Here is a 19,342-nt window from a genome sequence, read left to right on the forward strand (position 1 = left end):
AAGTCAGGCTCTGTTGATTATGTTGGTACTTCTTGCGCGGAAGTCTCTCTACGGTTTTTGTGTCTACCTCATTTCGGATGACTACACTTGGTTCGATGACAACAATGGAGACGTTTTATTTTCGCTAGGTCGCTACCACTGCACCACTGAACTTTCGTTGTCATGTCACCGCCTCTGCGCACCGTCACTGTCAGACGAACACAGAGAAGCTCCACCCGCTCTATTTATATGGACACGGAACGCTGTAACCTTCCACACAAAATAGTTCCAAACAAGTAACAATCGCGTCAGTGGCATACATCGTATACCTGTATGATACACAGAGAGAGAAGAACAGGTAACTTTGATCTTGTCAGTGGAGCAATCTGGCAACTTTTTTAAAGTAAACTTTCCATTCATAAACTCTTTAAGTATCCGTTTTCGGTGCTTCGCGCTGCCATGGCCGGCAAAACAGACATGGGCGTGGACTTCTACAGCACGCTTGTTGTTTTGTTCTGGTGTATTTATAGAGCAACGTAACATCCGCTTGTGACGTGTGCCGCGTTAATCTCGCGAGAAAAAATTTAATACCGTTAAAATTCATTTAAATTAATGCCAATTAAAATGCGCTGAACTGACAGCTCTAATATCTATATATATATATATATATAAATCCTCATCTCACCCCTCGGGTGGTGTCCGTCCCTCATTCAGCTCGGGTCCTCTACCAGAGGCCAGGAAGCTTGAGGGTTCTGCGCAGTATCCTTGCTGTTCCCAGCACTGCACATTTCTGGACTGAGATGTCCGATGTTGTTCCCGGGATCTGTTGCAACCACTCATCTAGTTTGGGGGTCACTGCCCCGAGTGCTCCGACCACCACAGGCACGACTGTCACCTTTACCTTCCAGGCTCTCTCCAGCTCCTCTCTGAGCCCTTGGTATTTCTCGAGTTTCTCATGTTCCTTCTTCCTGATGTTTCCATCACTTGGGACCGCTACATCCACTACAACGGCTTTCTTCTGCCCTTTATCTATGATCATGATATCTGGTTGGTTCGCCATTACCATCTTGTCAGTCTGGATCTGGAAGTCCCACAGGATCTTCGCTCTGTCATTCTCCACCACCTTCGGAGGTGTTTCCCATTTTGACCTTGGGGTTTCCAGTCCATACTCCGCACAGATGTTTCGGTAGACTATGCCAGCCACCTGGTTATGGCGTTCCATGTATGCTTTCCATGCCAGCATCTTACACCCTGCAGTTATGTGTTGGATCGTCTCAGGTGCCTCTTTGCACAACCTACACCTTGGGTCTTGTCTGGTGTGGTATATCTGGGCCTCGATGGCTATGGTGCTCAAGGCCTGCTCCTGAGCAGCCAGGATGAGTGCCTCTGTGCTGTCCTTCAGGCCAGCCCTCTCTAGCCACTGATAGGACTTCTTGAGATCAGCCACTTCAGTTATGGTCCGGTGGTACATCCCGTGTAGGGGCTTGTCCTCCCATGATGGTCCCTCTTCCAGCGCCTCATCTTCTGTTCCCCATTGTCTGAGACATTCTCTGAGTACGTCATCCGTTGGAGCCTTCTCCTTGATGTATTCATGGAGCTTGGATGTTTCATCCTGGACAGTGGCTCTCACACTCACTCGTCCCCGGCCTCCTTCCTTTCGGCTTGCGTACAGTCTCAGGGTGCTGGATTTGGGATGGAACCCTCCATGCATGGTTACGAGCTTTCGGGTCTTAACGTCCGTGGTCTGAATCTCTTCCTTTGGCCACCTTATTATTCCTGCAGGGTATCTGATCACTGGCAGGGCATAGCTGTTTATTGCCCGGGGCTTATTCCTGCCATTGAGCTGGCTTCTTAGGACTTGCCTCACTCGCTGGAGGTATTTGGCCATAGCCCCTTTCCTTGTTGCCAGTTCAAGGTTGCCATTGGCTTGTGGTATAGCAAGGTACTTGTAGCTGTCCTCAATATCTGCTATTGTTCCTTCAGGGAGTGAGAGCCCTTCAGTGCGGACTACCTTTCCTCTCTTCGTCACCATCCGACTACATTTCTCAAGCCCGAATGACATCCCGATGTCGCTGCTGTAGATCCTGGTTGTGTGGATCAGGGAATCTATGTCCCTTTCGCTCTTAGCATACAGCTTTATGTCATCCATGTAGAGGAGGTGACTGATTGTAGCTCCATTTCTGAGGCGGTATCCATAGCCTGTCTTGGTGATTACTTGGCTTCGGGGGTTCAGTCCTATGCAGAACAGCAGTGGGGAGAGTGCATCACCTTGGTATATGCCACATTTGATGGACACTTGGGTAAGTGGCTTGCCAATGGCTTCAAGTGTGGTTTTCCACATCCTCATCGAGTTCACAACAAAGGCTCTTAGGGTCCTGTTCACCTAATACAACTCCAAGCATTCAGTGATCCATGTATGTGGCATCGAGTCATAGGCTTTCTTGTCATCAATCCAGGCTGTGCACAGGTTGGTACGTCGGGACCTGCAGTCTTGTGCGACTGTTCTGTCAACCAGGAGCTGATGTTTGGCTCCTCTGGTATCTCTACCAATACCCTTCTGTGCTTCGCTCATGTATTGATCCATGTGTCCACTTATCTTAGCCGCAATGATGCCTGACATGAGCTTCCATGTTGTGGAGAGACAGGTTATTGGCCGATAGTTGGATGGGGCTGCACCCTTCGAGGGATCCTTCATGATCAAGATCGTTCGCCCTTCGGTTAGCCATTCTGGGTGAGTCCCATCCCTCAGCAGCTGGTTCATTTGTACTGCTTGGCGCTCATGGAGTGCTGTGAGTTTCTTTATCCAGTAGGTGTGGACCATGTCCGGGCCTGGTGCTGTCCAGTTCTTCATATCTGGTGTATTTATAGAGCATATGGTAACTGGGTTCTGTTCAGGGAGGTTGCTGTGCTCCTCTCTCAGGGTCATCAGCCATTCTGCACTGCTGTTATGTGCAACCTCCTTCTCCCATATGCCTTTCCAGTACCTTTCAGTTTCCAGTCTTGGTGGGTCAGCTCTGTTGTTAGGACCCTGCCACTGAGCGTACACTTTCGCAGGTTGTGTTGCGAACAGCCTGTTTATTCGTCTGGCCTCATTCTCTTTCGTGTACCGCTTTAGGCGGCTGGACAAGGCTTGGAGCCTTTGTTTGGTAGTTTCGAGTGCTTCAGGTATGGTCATCTGGATGTACCTCTCGGGTATCGGCCTTTTCATCACACCTCTCTGGGCCTTCGTCAATTAACTCACATCTTTCCGAGCCGCCTTGATCTTAGCCTCCATATATATCTACATGGAGTACATTACTGTATTGTTGCTCCATGGGACTCGCTGCTGTTTTGCAGCTTCTTGCGGACCATTTGCGGACTTAAAAAAAATAAAAATAAAAATAACCCGTTTATGTTATATGGTCGCTATTTTCGTTTATCGCGGGTGGTTTTGGTCCCCATTAACCGCGATAAACGAGGGATTACTGTATTAACTAAAGTACAGAATGAAGAGTATGGTTCTTGACCTTGTCAATGTGTAAAGTGCCTTGAGATAACTTATTTTGTTGTGAAATGGTGCTATGTAAATAACACTGAGTTGACTTGACTCAGGGCAACGCTTCAGTGGTGCACCTGAATTGCTACAGATTAGCAACTTAGCGGTAGATCAAAACCTGTTAGTAGAATGCACGTTTACACACTTTTTTTGTTTTTGAGCTTTGCAGTATAAATCCAGCCTTGGACATATGACCGTTCCTCACAACATTCAGCTCCATGACATCTACAACAATGCCACACAAGGTGCAATTACGTTTCTGTAATTGAATCACATTTACAAAAACAAATAAGGTGCAAAAAAACACACAGATGCACCAAATGACTTCCCGTATTAGTCTGGAAATATGTACAGCCTTGTGTTAGTGTTGCGGTGCTGATAGATCAAATTAAAAGTTGGCAAAGCATAAAAAGGTGATTCGGAGGTATAAAAGAAAAAAAAACTGTGATGTTGCTACTTTTAATCTGCACCTATAGCTGCTGCCACATCACACTTTTAAATGGAGCTCAACAGTTGGTCATGATACAATAATTTAAAAAAGCACACAGGTGCTACTTATTGGCCTTAATAGAGATAAATGCAGCTATGGAAATGATAAAGTCTTAAAATAAATCTGTGCAGCATATCCTCATGAAGTTGCCACATGCAAAGTTGCAATACGTAATTAGTGAAAGTCTCTCTAAATAGTTGGAAACCGTCTTCAATGGGGTACACACATTCCAATTTGCGACGTGGATCACTCAATCGTCATCAAAGGTGAGATTCACTGCGGGCTTCTTGTTAGCTTATCTGCAAACAAACTCTTCTCTTTGGCACCTGTGGATATGGTTGGCAAAAACAATACAACCATTGGCTCCTGTATTTATGTCCGGCCAAATTGCAAGCTTCAGGTCACTTCCTGATTGGCCATCGTTCCATTTCACTTCAGAATCATGAAGTGCGCGGCCTAACCATACTTTGCTATCGGAAAGATTTAACAGTTGGATCATTTACCTGTCAGTTTTCCAAGCAATGCACCCGGGATAATTTTTTACTAACGAGACCAATAATCTGGCCTTTGGTGAGTTTGATTGCAAGGGGTGGGAAAGGCCAGTGAAGGAAAGCGTAGCCTAGAGCTGAGGCCAACATCTGATTCATTATTAATCATTGCAAGCAATTTAATTGTGTCTCGAGATTTATTTTGTTCACATGATGTATGCTACAGAAGTAATTTGTCATAGCATAACATCTCATTTGCTGATGAGACATAAGTGAGTCATCACATGAAAATTGGCATGAGCACTGTGTGATTTAGAAGCAGCTTGGCACAGTTTGTCTCCATCTTTTTGGGGACACACTTGGGAAGAATTAAAATAGTGAGAATTCGAGTTGCCTGTCTGACAGCGCTTCACGAATGTCTGTGACACTTCCAGGTGAATCCATTATTACTTCCCGTAGTTTGGATTCCTTTTCCCGGATCCTCTTACCATTTGATAATCTGACCACTCACTCCTTTTGTGGCTGGTTAAACAGCCAAGCACGGACAATCACAATGAGGCAGCTGTTACCTAAGGGGGCTGGCTTCCTGTATTGTGGAGGCATAAAACTTCAACTTAATGTACAGAAATGTACGTGAGTGACTTCGAAAGGTCTCTGTTAATAGACAGTCATGACAGACGACAGTGGCGGTTTCTGGATCAATTTCACTGAGGGGGCCGGGCTGGGGCCCGGGGTTTTGATGAAGGGGCACATTCAACCCAGGGCTAAAAATTCGAAATCTTATTTGACTTTTTATTTCAACAAACTTTGAAAGCATTGTAGTCATAACATTACAGTGATGAGAAAAAAACAGTATTAGGAGGGCTAAAAATGTCTGCAAGCGTAACAATACGCCATGTCCATCTGTTGAGAATATTCAATCCAGGGGATGATATGGTACCAGCCTGCCTTGAAGCTCCTTCTCCTGTCCCCCATCAGGGTCCTGGGAAACTGTTTTAGGTCTGGCTGCATTAGCCGGTCCTCTTTACATCAACTGACGTCTGTGGACAAAGACAAACCAAATAGATGTAAACACAAATTCTGCATGGACATAGCATATTCACTAACCCGCTTTCACTTACATTGCTGAGGCACTCAGACATACACAATTGTCTAAAATGAATTGATTGATGCTATTTATTAATTGTATTCATTCATCATTCATTCATTCATCTTCCGAGCCGCTTGATCACTAGGGTCGCGGGGGGTGCTGGAGCCTATCCCAGCTGTCTTCGTTATTTTTTAAATTGTATGCAATAAATATACATTTATACATTTCTCAAGCCTGACCGGGGACAAAAATTGCAAATACACTGAAGCTAGATGTTTTACATGTCAAGTCAACTGTATTTATAGAGCACTTTCAAACAGCCATCGCTGCATACAAAGTGCACACACAATGGAGCACTTTAACATGCACAATAAACAGTAAGAAAAATCGGTAATAAAGCACCAAACAGTAAAACCAAGAACAAATCTAAGTCATGCTGACTCATATACATGCATATAATTATCCAAATGTTAAAAGGCAATGCCTTATATATTGATCCTGTTAAATAAAAATTACAATAAAAAGGGAGACTAAAAAAGTTACACACACGCACGCACACACACAGAGAGAACAGAATCGTGTTCTTTTCAGCATTACATACCTGATGGTCCAGTGCTTGTTGAAGCGCAAATATCCTCTGTCTGTGTGTCACACTCCACTTTTATTGTAGTCTCGTCTTCTCATTCTCATCTTCATTTGTATCCCTTTCCTGCTCTGTGTCCTCACTCTGAATATAAATGAATCCCATGTCCTCTGACTCTCCCTCTCTGGTGCTTTCAACTTCCTCTTCTTCAGAACTTTCACCACCATTATCATCTGACTCTCTCTGTGTCTGGATCAATTAGTTTCTTTTTCATATAGAAATATGATGTAATGTCCGTTTTTCTTTTCATTTTTAATGTTAAATGTTTAAGTGAAGAGGAATTTGAATTAATAATGCTACTGTTGAGGGCTTGTTTTGTTTTGTGATTCTACATCGAAAATATAAATGGTGTGTCGAAAATAGCACTCGTCTCGTGGTAATTTCCTTCTCTGCGGACTGCTTCTCATTTTCCCGCTCATTTTTTAAGTGGTGCAGCGCACTAAAGGGTCCGACTAAGCCGGGCGGGGGGTTCACGGGGGGGGGGGGGGGGGGCAGAATCAGTGCTACAGGGGCACTGGCCCCCGTTGCCCCCTTCCCCCAGAACCGCCACGGAGCACCGATGGTTATTGAATCCATCACCTTGATGCTCATCTCTGGGCCTTAGCTTGCTATTTGGCACACTTTAATTTTCTCCAGATTAAGTTACACTTGAACAATAAAACTGGAGAATGCATTGGATAATTTCCCCCGCAACATTACACTGTTGCTGCTATGACTCATTTGGGATAATGGCATGTGGATCCCTTCAGCATAAGCTTTCGACAAGCCTCCACAAGTTAAGTTGAGATCTGACGTTGAGAAGCTGATATTTGAGTTTTGTGCATCCAATGGCATGGGCTAAAATATAATAATAATAATAATGCATTTTATTTAAAAGCGCCTTTCATGCCACCCAAGGACACTGTACAAACAATAAGAAAATACAATGTAAAAATTTGTAAACGAGATGTTATATAAAAACAGGACATAAAATCATAGAAACATAGGAAATGGAAGAGCTATATGTTGTAGGCAATCCTGAACAGGTGTGTTTTTAGTCGGGACTTGAAAGTGGAAAGAGGTGTGCAGTTTTGGAGGTCCGGAGGTAGGTTGTTCCAGAGCTTTGGAGCAGCGTGACTGAAGGCTCTGGCTCCCATGGTGATCAGTCGGGCAGGGGGCACTGACAGGCGGAGAGAGGACGAGGATCTGAGGGAGCGAGAGGGGATATGCACCTGGAGAAGGTCAGATAGGTAAGGAGGGGCCAGGTTGTGGATGGCCATATATGTTTATAGAAGCAGTTTGTAGTTGATTCGATGTTGAACAGGGAGCCAGTGGAGCTGTTGGAGAACGGGGGTGATGTGCTGGTGGGAAGATGTTTTTGTGATGATACGAGCAGAGGCGTTCTGAACCAGCTGGATTTTATGAAGGGACTTTTGAGGTAGCCCGAAGAGGAGAGCGTTGCAGTAATCAAGGCGGGATGTGACAAGACTGTGGACAAGGATAGCAGTGGTGCGGGGGGTGAGGGAAGGGCGAAGTCTGGTAATATTGCGGAGGTGGAAATAAGCAGTGCGGGTGATGGTGTTGATATGTGAGTGGAAGGTGAGCATACTATCCAGGATGACACCCAGACTCTAAACCTGGGGAGAGGGGGACACGAGGGAACTGTCAATGTTGAAGGAAAAACTGTTTACTTTGGATAAAGTGGATTTGGTGCCAAGAAGGAGGACTTCAGTTTTATTAGCATTTAATTTAAGAAAGTTTGTTGTGAACCATGTTTTGAGTTCGGAGAGGCAAGAGGTGAGGGAGGGGGGTGGGAGTATGGAGTTTGGCTTGCAGGAGAGGTAGAGCTGGGTGTTATCAGCAAAGCAGTGAAAGTGGATGTTAAATTTGCGGAGGATATGGCCAAGAGGCAGGAGGTAGATGATGAAGAGAAGTGGACCGAGGACAGATCCCTGTGGTACACCTGTGGTGACTGGGGAGGCCTTTGAGGTGAATGATTTGAGCTGGACAAACTGTGTGTGGCCAGTGAGGTAGGAGTGGAACCAACTGAGGGGAGTGTGCGAGAGACCAATGGAGGAGAGTCTATTGAGGAGGATAGGGTGAGAGATTGTGTCAAAGGCAGCGCTCAAGTCTAAGAGGATGAGGATGGAGACTAAACCGGAGTCAGATGCTATGAGGAGATCATTTACAATACGGATTAGGGCAGTCTCTGTGCTGTGGCGGGGCGGAAACTGGACTGAAAGGGTTCATAGAGAGAGTGAAGGGACAGGTGGGAGTGGAGTTGAGCAGCAACAGTTTTTTCAAGGATTTTTGAGATAAATGGAAGGTTGGAGATGGGGCGGAGGTTATCAAAGTTGATGGGGTCAGAGCCATGTTTTTTCAGTGTGGGGGTGATAGCAGCGGTTTTGAGGAGTGATGGGACAATACCAGAAGAGAGTGAGGAGTGGATAATAGCAGATACGTGAGGAAGCACAGAAGGAAGGCAGGATTTAACAAGGGATGAAGGGAGGGGATCAAGCTGGCAAGTGGTGGGCTTGGATTTGAGTATGAGGTCGGATAATTCAGCAGTCGTTCGTAGAACAAAACTGGAGAAAAAATGACAAGGAGAAGAAGTTTCAGATGGGGGGGGGAGCAGGCAGGTTGTGATGGAGTTGGTGATGGATCTTGAGGATTTTGTGGTTGAAGTGTTCCATTATGGAGTTGCAGGTTGCTGTGGAGTACAGGTGGAGGGGGAGAGAGTTTGGTGGCCGGAGGATTTTGTTCATGACGGAGAAGAGAGATCTTGAATTTCCTTCGTTGGAGAGGATGAGGCCAGAGTAGTAGCTGGATTTGGTTTGTGCAATTTGGTCCTTGTGTTTAGTGATATGGGTAGTGTACATGTCCTTATGGATGGTGAGACCGGTTTTCTTATAGAGTCGCTCAAGTTGGTGGTTTTTTTATTTCAATGATCGAAGAGCAGGTGTAAACCAGGGGGCAGATGTAGAGAATGAAGCAGTCCTGGTCTTCAGGGGGGCGAGAGAATTTAGAGTATTTGTGAGGCAGGAATTGTAGTGAGCGGTGAGGTCATCCGGGTTTGAAAGGGCGTCTGGAGGCAGGGAACGGTCAATAATGGAGCAGAAGGTGTCAATGTTGATATTTTTGATATTACGAAAAGAAATGAGGCGGGAGGTTTTGATTGTAGAGAGACAGAGTACGGTGTTAAAAGTGAGGAGAAAATGATCGGTTTCAGGAAAAACATCAGCAGTGGGCTTGGAGGGGGAGAGGCCGGAGCAGCAAACCAAGTCCAATGTGTGGCCTTTGTGTGGTGGGGAAGTCAGTGAGACAGTGTATCGCGAGACTCTCCAGGTAGGATGTGAAGTCTCTTGTGAGTGGCAGGTCAGGGTTGTCCATGTGAATATTGAAATCTCCCAGCAAAATTAAATTTGGCGAGAGAGTGGATAAGTGTGTGATTAAACTGGAAAATTCATTGATGAAATCACTATGTGGCTTTGGGGGGGGCGATAAACTGTGGCAATGATGGTTGGCGTGGGTCCAGGGAGTTTCAACACCATGCATTCAAAAGAGCTTGATGCAGGAACGGAGACTGGTAAGACTTTCCACTTCTCGCGGTGGATTACCGCGAGCCCTCCTCCACGGCCGCTGCCACGGGGACGGCAGATGTAAACAAAGCCGGGAGGAGTGGAGTCATTCAGAGCAGCGAACTCGTTTGTTTGTTGCCAGGTTTCTGTTAAAACGAGGAAGTCAAGTTTGCGTTCGGCGAGTACATCTTGAATGAGGTGTCCCTTGTTCGTAAGTGAGCGGATGTTCAGCAGTCCAAAGTTGACAACGGAGGTGTCGTGTTTGACGGCGGCAGTGCCGTTAGCCGACCTAGCCAGGCGGGCTACTGCATAGTCGGTGGTGTTGCGGCCGCGGTTCCTGGGAGGACGTCGAGAAGTGGACCAGGTCGAGTTGATTGAGCCAGCATTTTTGTAGTCAACATGTCTACGCGACCCGCGGTGAATGTAGCGACGTCGAGGCAGGCGAGCGATGTCAGGATGATGGTGCAGTTCCGGCGGTGGAGGCTCCGGTGCAATCCTCCGGATCCGGAGAAGATCCGCGACAGAATAATGGAATAGTCCTGTCGCTGAATGATGGCAGAACGTCAGGAGTATCAGAAATAACCCAAAGGCGCGCCATGACGAGGGAGAAATGCCGGTGCGGTGACAGCCGGTAAGTTTAAGCTACCAGCGTTAGCCCATGGACTAAGTTACGATTTGGGTTTGGTTGACCAGGTGAAGCTATGATTTGCTACATCAATCACAGTCCAAACAGTCCAAAAACAGAAGGGCAAGGAAAAATCAGAAGAAAATCTGTGCTTTGTAAAGATTGGAAACGTTTTGGAATGAGAAGCGGCAACATGCACGCCAGCGTCCTCTCACCCCGGAAGTCCCAATATATATAGCATCACCCATTGTCCAAATTTGGCAGCAATAAAATATATTAAAATAAATAAATAAAACAGAAAAAACAGCGTAAGAAAGAAAATCGGTAAACACATGGGAAAGGAGTGGGAAGTAGAATTACCAGTTCTCACATTCAACACACACACACACGCACACGCACACACACACACACACACACACACACACTGAACTGTAGTTGAACTTCTCAAATAGAATTCAGATTTTAGGATTCAGATGTCTGTGGGTGAGTCCTTTGATGTCCTGCAACACAGCAGTGCCCCGAGTCCACACCCCGCACCCCAAACCCTCCTGCACAAACACACATGCATGAACACCACTTGATCAAACAGTTGCCCTTGACCTTTGGCTTTCATTCGCAGTCAGCCGGGGACACGCAGAGGGATATGAGTAACTAGACGTCAAATATCAGATGCACAGCGCATAATGTACAGTGGTACCTTGACTTACGAATCAATCAATCAATCAATCAATCAAAAAACACAAATGTGGGCTCGCAATGTAAAGCAAAAAAAAAAAAGAAAAACTGACCAAGCGACAGCTCGTAACTCGTCCCATTGGGATACTCTCCAGGTCGCTAACATGTCCACACAGACACAAATAGGACACATCAAAGTCACCAGGAAGGGAGTAGAGATAGTTTTTCCATAATCTGAGTTTGTATATAAATATACAAAAAAAGAATGATTCGATTTTTATGAATCACTTGGGCAGGTAAATTCAAATTAATTATGGCTTCCCTAAGAGGGCTACTATGGCTGTAAAACATATACTTGTACACCAAATTATTGAATAGTGTACACGAGGCTCCAACCAATTAACCGGATAGCTGATTATATTGGCCAATATTAGGCCTTTAATAATCGGCCGGAATGTTGCTGATTAAAGGCCAATACAATATTTCTTTCTCATAAAACCGTAAATGCTGTCCAGTAGGTATGAGCAGGCATTAAAGGGCATGCATGGCTGACAGAACATTATTCTATACATACTATCTATCTATCCATCCATCCATCCGTGTGGATTGTTAGTGTTAAAATTGTCTACCGTTTCAGTTTAATTCTCTCTCTGTCCATCATATAGTTCAAATGCAACTGTCAGAGTTGATGTGAGAGGCATTTATAAAAAAAAAATTGAAGTCTAACTTCATCGCAAAAAAACAACAACAATGGATTAGAAGAAACGTGATTCAACGTTAAAAGGCATCCTGCAGGAAGCACAAATTAAGATGCTCATGCACTGCATAGATTTATGGCCAGAATCTGAAGCTGAATTCATCAGTTCATACTTTTATGCATGTTTTTGGAAGGTGAAAATTCCTCTCTCTTCTAAAGTGAATCAAATACCAAAGGGCAAAGTATTGTAAAAATGTCAAATGTTCTGCCTGTAATTCACATCTTTGTTGTTGTAAGCATGAAGGGGCCAAAAAGCAGTTATTATATTTAATAGATGTTTTATTTTATTTATAAAATAATCAGACAAGGGGGCGGCCCGGTAGTCCAGTGGTTAGCACGTCGGCTTCACAGTGCAGAGGTACCGGGTTCGATTCCAGCTGCGGCCTCCCTGTGTGGAGTTTGCATGTTCTCCCCGGGCCTGCGTGGGTTTTCTCCGGGTGCTCCGGTTTCCTCCCACATTCCAAAAATATGCGTGGCAGGCTGATTGAACACTCTAAATTGTCCCTAGGTGTGAGTGTGAGAGCGAATGGTTGTTCGTTTCTGTGTGCCCTGCGATTGGCTGGCAACCGATTCAGGGTGTCCCCAGCATACTGCCCGAAGACAGCTGGGATAGGCTCCAGCACCCCCCGCGACCCTAGTGAGGAGCAAGCGGCTCGGAAGATGAATGAATGAATGAATAATCAGACAATTAACTGGTTATTGGGATTTTTTCTGCCAAATATCGAAAAGAAATCCATAGGAGTGGGGCAACATAATGATGGAAAACTAGTTTTTAAAGAGGAAGATTAAAAAATTTTAAAAAACAAAACAAAACAAAATATGTTAACATTACAAAATGTGAAAACTATTTATAATTTTGGTACAATGCGGCATGTAAATCAGAAGCACGTGATCTGTTTTAGCGGCCTTGAGTTTGCAATCTGTGTGTTGGGGATAATTTGTTCTGTAAACAGCAACGACATACATTAGTCAATAATATAATATTCAAATTAAAAGCTTATGGAAACTGTAGTTACAGTAAGTATAGTATAAGTATATATATTTAAGTAAGTATAGTAAAAGTACTTAAGTATATATATTTAAGTAAGGAAGTATAAGTATATATATTTATAGACAGAAAACTAAAACACAGCCCTAATTGGTCTCCTAAGACACGAACAAAATTAAAAGCCCCCCAAAAATGGATCTTAATTGCTCCAGTAAACAGAGATGAAAGTGGACTTTCCTGAAAATACAATTGCGAGCACCGAGTGTGCGTAGTCCTGCTAGGGGGTACCGTGTTTGTGTGTGTGTGTATATATATATATAAATTTTGGATTTGAACTGACTTACCAGGTTTGTCGACCTTTCTAATGTAGTTGGACAAAAAAATCAATGTTGTCAACTAATATCTGGATACATTTTGGGCATTTTTTCCTCAATTTTCTAGAGGAACTTTCAGGAAAATTTGAAAATACGGAATTACGTAAATTAACATTTCCTCTTCTAACTAATTCTGAAAATGTGCTTATTTAATGACTCTTTCAACTACTAACTTTACAGCAGTGTTGCTGATTCAAGTCAGGAAGGAGTGCAAAGCAAAGATAACTTTGGCACGTTATAAAGACGCCACGTGTGGGAGGCAACTCTTCCTTCTTTCTGTTTATCATGCTGTCAGTCATTTATTCCGGTTGCGCTATATAAAATGCTTTCTCTGCCTCCTCTTTCCCCAATTCCCCCACTGCACAGACAAGAGGAGGTGCTGCGTATTCCTTTCTCTTCTTCTGTTGTCTCACACACGACTAATAGTGGAGGCACAGGAAGAGCGGCTTGTGTTCTTCCTCCACGCCGAGGCGAGAAAAATAACTCGCGGCAGAGTTTGCACCTGCTTAGCAGTCGGAGATTGGCGTTTCGCACAGCACACCGTCCTGCAAGCCAAAGCTAACAGGAAGGCACATATTTGCAAACATACGCGATCGTGCGCCACAGTTTAAATTTGCAAAGTTTTTAGTCAGTGGCGGGGTCAAGCTGACACACACACTCATGTATGCTCATATGCATAAACACCAGGAAGAGATGACATGAGGACAGTGAAGGGTGACAGGCCCCTTCGGAGTAGAGGGCTCACCTTGCATTAAACACACACACACACACACACACACACACACACACACACACACACACCCACACACACACACACGCACACAAACGCACGCACACACATACACACACAAACACACGTCAGAAATCTCATATTCACATGGAGAAGAAAGGATTACCCGTGGCTGATTTCTAGATGAGAACATGCGGGATGGGAATTGAATCCTCATTCAGTTGTTGTCTGTATGTGTGTGTGTATGTGTCTGCTAACAGCATTCTTTGACCTCCCTGTGACTTACTGTTCAACTCAAATAGAACACTGTTTCATTCAAAAAAGAGATGCAAGAGAAGCAACGTCACCTTTGAGAATTCAGGCAACCTGGGTGGGATGAGTGCATATGAGGGTACATCCCATAATTGCGTGAGCAGCACGTACTATGTTCATGAGCGTCAGCAGATACTTTTGGACATTTTCCTTCCCGTGAAACTGGACCACAGAGTCATCGACACCCAGCAGAACCTCAATGTTGTAGGCCCGGTCCATGCTCTGCCTGCGAGCGCGTCTTGCTCGGGTGTTGTTGATGCTCTGTTCCACGCCTCTGTAAAGAGACTCCAGATCCATTAGACCACCAAGATCTGCACCTGGAAACACATGTTTACACAAAGGTTTACATGAATAAGATCTATGATATTGGTACATACACATTGAATAGAAAAGTCCACACAGCGCTGTTCAAATGACCCCCCCCCCCCAAAAAAAAAAAAGATTTGGAACTGCACACTTTTAATACTGTTTAGTTTGGTAAAGTTGAGAGGGACACAGATTTTGATATCTGCAAGGCAGTCAGAGAGGCAGAATGGGAAAAGGGATTTGTTAGGTTTGTAGGACATACAATCTCGAGATGGGTGTCATCAACACAACATTGAATACTGAATTTTCAGAGGATTTAATCATGAGGAGAAGATGGCTAAGAAAAGAGCCATGAGGAACACCAGATTTGACTGGGGAATGTTGGGATCTGAAATTTTTGAGTTGACTAAAGTGAGACCAATTAGAGAGATGCTAATTGAAACAGGAAAATGAGTTGTTGAAAATGCAATGGTAGAAAGTCTGTCAAGGAGTACAAAAAGGGAGATGGAAAAGCCAACTTGAATAGGTGAACTTTGTTTAGGGATTTTCAGAGACTCTAAACGATGACCGGTGTGTGCTGACTCACATCGAAAATGAGCTTGAACGTGATTGGTTCGTTTCAACATAGCAATTAGAGTTAGGGAATGATGTTGTGAGTAGTTTATAGAATACAACAAAATTGTTCATTTTATTCAAACATATACCATACCTATAAAGAGCAAAAATCTAAGAAATTGAGATTTTTGCAGTGCTCTCTTAATTTTTTTCCAGACTTCAAGATCCACATAATCTCAGGTGTTCATATTTACCTCGCCTCTTTGAGACATTTTTAGGGTGTTGAACATGTTATTGTTCATAATAATGGTGGAAAATGTTTTTCAATTACTTATTGCAAAAACCAAGCATTTGAACAGGAGTATGTCGACATTATTTATCAGCTGTATTTATGTAAACATTTATGACACAGAATTTTACTCAGATTGCCAAGAAGGGAGTCATCTCAAAAATTATGTTTATGTCCAGTGAAACTGTTTGATATTTGCATACAACACTACTCTGTATCGTAGACCATGTTAGCAGTGAAGATCAAACATAACGTTAAGATTAATTTCGGTCTCACAATGTAAATAGTAAGCATCATATTATTTCAAATGGTTCTTTCTGTAGTTTTGTTGTTGGTGTTGCGTTTGTTTTCCAGAACACCAGTTGACGGCACTTATGTGGCGGTAACAAGGCGGCTCTATCAAACAGATTTGCTCCTAACTAACCAAATATTTCCACTCCTGCCTTAATAAATGCAGCAGGTGGTGCTTGCTACACAGGAGGATAGATAGAGAGGCCTGCCTGCCCTGCTCTTTTCTTGCCTTGCTTACAACTGTAAAACATGAACATTGTTCAAGAAGTCCACTTGTGTTAACAGCACAGCCCACAGAGGCACTGGACATTAGTTGACGCTTACAGTCAGGCCAACTATTTTCTCATTTTGGAGAAATCAAGAATGCTGATTTTAAGGCTCTTGTTCAGTCCATATTTTTTTAAAAGACATCATAGAGTACTGCGCAATAAAAAGGAGAGGAAATCAATGGTGCTGCCTCTTGAACCAAGGTCTGTTTTCACTCTCAAGCTGCCCTCCCGCTACGGCCTTTGAAATATGGAAGCCACGGAAGGACAATCCCAGTGATCTTAAAATGTGGTCTCTGTGCAGCCAACACACACACACACACGCGCGCACACGCACACACACACACACACATACACACACACACACACACACACAACCATACACACACACACACACACAGAAACATGACCCGCAACCAAGGGTGATATAAACAAGACTCTTTGAAATTGAGCGACAAATCATTCCTGCAACAGGATTTTTAATATAAATATACCGAGTGGCAGAATAATCTTTTGTTTGTGGAGTTGAATGTGACGTGTCATCAGGTGAGTGTTGGGTCTGCAATGTTTTGACATATCCAGTTAAGCGTGGTGAAGAAAAAGTGAGCCCTGCCGTCTTGTCTTCCAATCAGCAAGGGGCACACACTTCTCCATCTTTGTCTTATGCAACGTATCCAAGGCAACGGGGCTCATGAGTGAAACGATGATGGTGTGGCTAATATTGGCTCCTGAGTTGTAAGCAGAGTGAATCTGGAAGTCTGAACATGATCGTATCTGCCTCCATCCCAGTGAGTGACAGACAACCCACACAGAAAGCAAGAAACATTGTGGGAGGGAGACAAAAAGAAACAATTACACAAAGAACCTGCCTTTAACGAGCTCTGTGTCAACACCACACCAACTCCTGGGAAAAGGCAAATCTGGATATTTTTACCTTTTATTTATGTAATTGTAATGCTGAGATGACAGGGGGACAGGTTGGTGTTCTCACTTGTATGAATGTGCCTTTGCAAAACTGCATTGCCTTTAAAACTGCGGATTAAACAATGTTTGGTGCGGAAATCAGGACCACAGCTGGATGTTAAGTGAAGGGAAAAAGGTAGATACTTCGCAGTAGCAGCTACATCAGGCAACATGAATGACCAAGACAGGGCGTCAGGTTGTTCAAGGTTAAAAGGTGCTGTTCCGCTACCAGACTGATGATTTAAAGATTAGCATGCCAGCACACTCCCTTATTCTTGCTTACACTCGCTAAGCACCCTCTCTGTAGCTGTCAAAAGAGGACTTTTTTTCCCGGGAAAATGAGAAGGAATAAGCTACAAGAGAGATTGATGGAAGCAAAGAGGGAGGCGAGGGGTAAGAGCTGAGGGATGTGATGGATGAGGCCGAGAGATGAGAAGAGACCACAAGGACCTTGGTTGCTTGTGAGCTTCACTTGGAGCTCCTGCAATGATGCGGGATATCGCTCACTTGTAGAACATCTGTCTGTCTGCTTGACTGACTGACTGACTGAAGGCGAGGCATCGGAGTGTGTGCTGTTGGGATCCTCACACTACAGTCGCATTCACATCAGCCTTGAAACTGCCCAATTCCACCTGGGAATACTGCAGCTTTTGGCACAGTCAGACATTGTTATTGTCAAAACTTGTAAAGGGTAGCTAAATAACCTTTTGACACCTAACCGTCAGGACACCATCAACAGCATCTCCTACTTTGGGGACCACCTTCACATGGTGTCGAGCAAAATGAAGAGTCCCCAATCACAGCTATGCAAAGATGTTTTTTAGTCTTTCTCCCTCTGTACTCCGCTTCTACCCAAGGCGTAACTGCTCAACAACAACAACAACAACAACCAGCAACAGCAGTCTTCTTTGTGGTATAAGAGTGGCGCTCGACTGTCATTGATTACTAGTATGGTGCACAGACGTGACCAGCATGCTGAGGACGACTGTTTAAATACCAGCTCGAAGTGAATCAGCACATACTCATGTGTGTGTGTGTGTGTGCACTTTTTCTCAGGTTGTTGTATGATCAGTAACACAACCCCCCCCCCCCCCCCCCCGACCCCCCACACCCTAGACACACAAACACCCTCTCTGTCATTATTCTACAATATTCTGATTCAGGTAGAGTACAGAGTGCAGCCTTATTAGGACACAAAGGTTCTTTGTCTTTCAACCTTTGCAAAATGTCAAGAATGTCTAGTTGCATACAAGGAAGCAGTTGGGTGGGGAGGGTGGGTGGGGGGTCGGGATCCATGGGCTGAGAGAAAGGAGAAAAGTGCAAGCCAACACAGGAGGAATTGCGAGATGGGTGATGATAATTCAGCTCAGGCCAAAGTTTGTAAGTCAGGTGTGAAGCCTTGCTGTACTCCACATTCAACAACTAATATCTAAAAAGAGTTGTTTTGAGCTTACAAAATGGTTAGCTGTTTAACCTTCATGCTGAGATTCAGTGAGTGTTTATCATTTGGATCAATTTGCATCCAGATCACAAAGTACTATACATATACAGTATGACAGTACATAGTGCTTTTCCACTGGCAAGGCACCCAAAGCACTAACATTGTTTCCTCATCCCCCTACTGATGACGCAGCATCCGGATCCAGTCTACTGCTCAAGGACATTTCGATGTGGTCACAGGAGCAGGGGATCGAACGCAAAACTTCTGGGTGGGAAACAACTGCTCTACCGGTGAGCCATGACCCCACCAGTATTTGCATCATGATTCATGTAGGAAAGCTTGCGATATTGAATTAGGCTCAGTTGATCATTTAATATGAGCTAGAAGCAGCAATAGAGTATTGAGTCGAGCTGAGCTAAACCCACGCTGCCCCAAATGGAAGCTAGCCAAGTCAATCACTACACCATATGTGACATTTTCAATCTCATAATTTGATATTGGGGATACCTGTACATTGGGAGCATCAACAATAGATTTGAAGTGAACCTTGTGAAGACCGGATTGTTTTCAGTGCAGCTCTTGTATTGAACCACGTTCAATGTTGCACGTTTGTTCGTTGATGTGCTGACATAATTTCCAGCAGGTATTTCATAAGAAATATTTTTTTTGGGGGGGGGGGTGATATAGATAAACACATGGTGACTTTGCCACAGCCATGTGTGAACTTAACTAACATTTGCAAGCTCTCATCATTTGAAGGAGCAGCTCAGCGGGACACAGACGGGGGTGGTTTTCTCTAAAACACCCCCTCTCTCCCACCCAGCCGCCCTCCCTGCGCGCTTCCAACGGACAGACAGTTATGTAAGAGGAATGAGCCAACGGTTGCCTCGTCTACCAAAGAGCCAGAAAATCCTCACAGACAAACCAAGCGGCGTCAAGGATAGCTGGCCCCTCTCACCCGCTGATTATGAAGGCTGCTTCTCTCGAT

The 19,342-nt window shown here is 44.4% G+C and overlaps 1 protein-coding gene and 1 long non-coding RNA gene across 3 annotated transcripts in view; both read right to left on the bottom strand.

The window, feature by feature from the left end:
- LOC127610135 (A disintegrin and metalloproteinase with thrombospondin motifs 2-like) overlaps positions 1–19,342 on the bottom strand; it is a 160,574-nt gene that overhangs the window by 34,839 nt on the left and 106,393 nt on the right. For both annotated transcript variants that reach the window (XM_052079909.1, XM_052079916.1), the window contains exon 4: positions 14,355–14,560. In XM_052079909.1, the coding sequence (XP_051935869.1) occupies positions 14,355–14,560 (206 nt within the window). The remainder of the gene's footprint in view (positions 1–14,354; positions 14,561–19,342) is intronic.
- LOC127611169 (uncharacterized) lies at positions 5,271–7,124 on the bottom strand. Its single transcript, XR_007965254.1, has 2 exons — positions 6,184–7,124; positions 5,271–5,532 (listed from the first exon to the last, which is right to left on the bottom strand). It is a non-coding gene; the product is annotated as an uncharacterized LOC127611169 (long non-coding RNA).

The sequence above is a fragment of the Hippocampus zosterae genome, chromosome 1 (genome assembly GCF_025434085.1).
Source record: "Hippocampus zosterae strain Florida chromosome 1, ASM2543408v3, whole genome shotgun sequence".
NCBI lineage: Eukaryota > Metazoa > Chordata > Actinopteri > Syngnathiformes > Syngnathidae > Hippocampus > Hippocampus zosterae.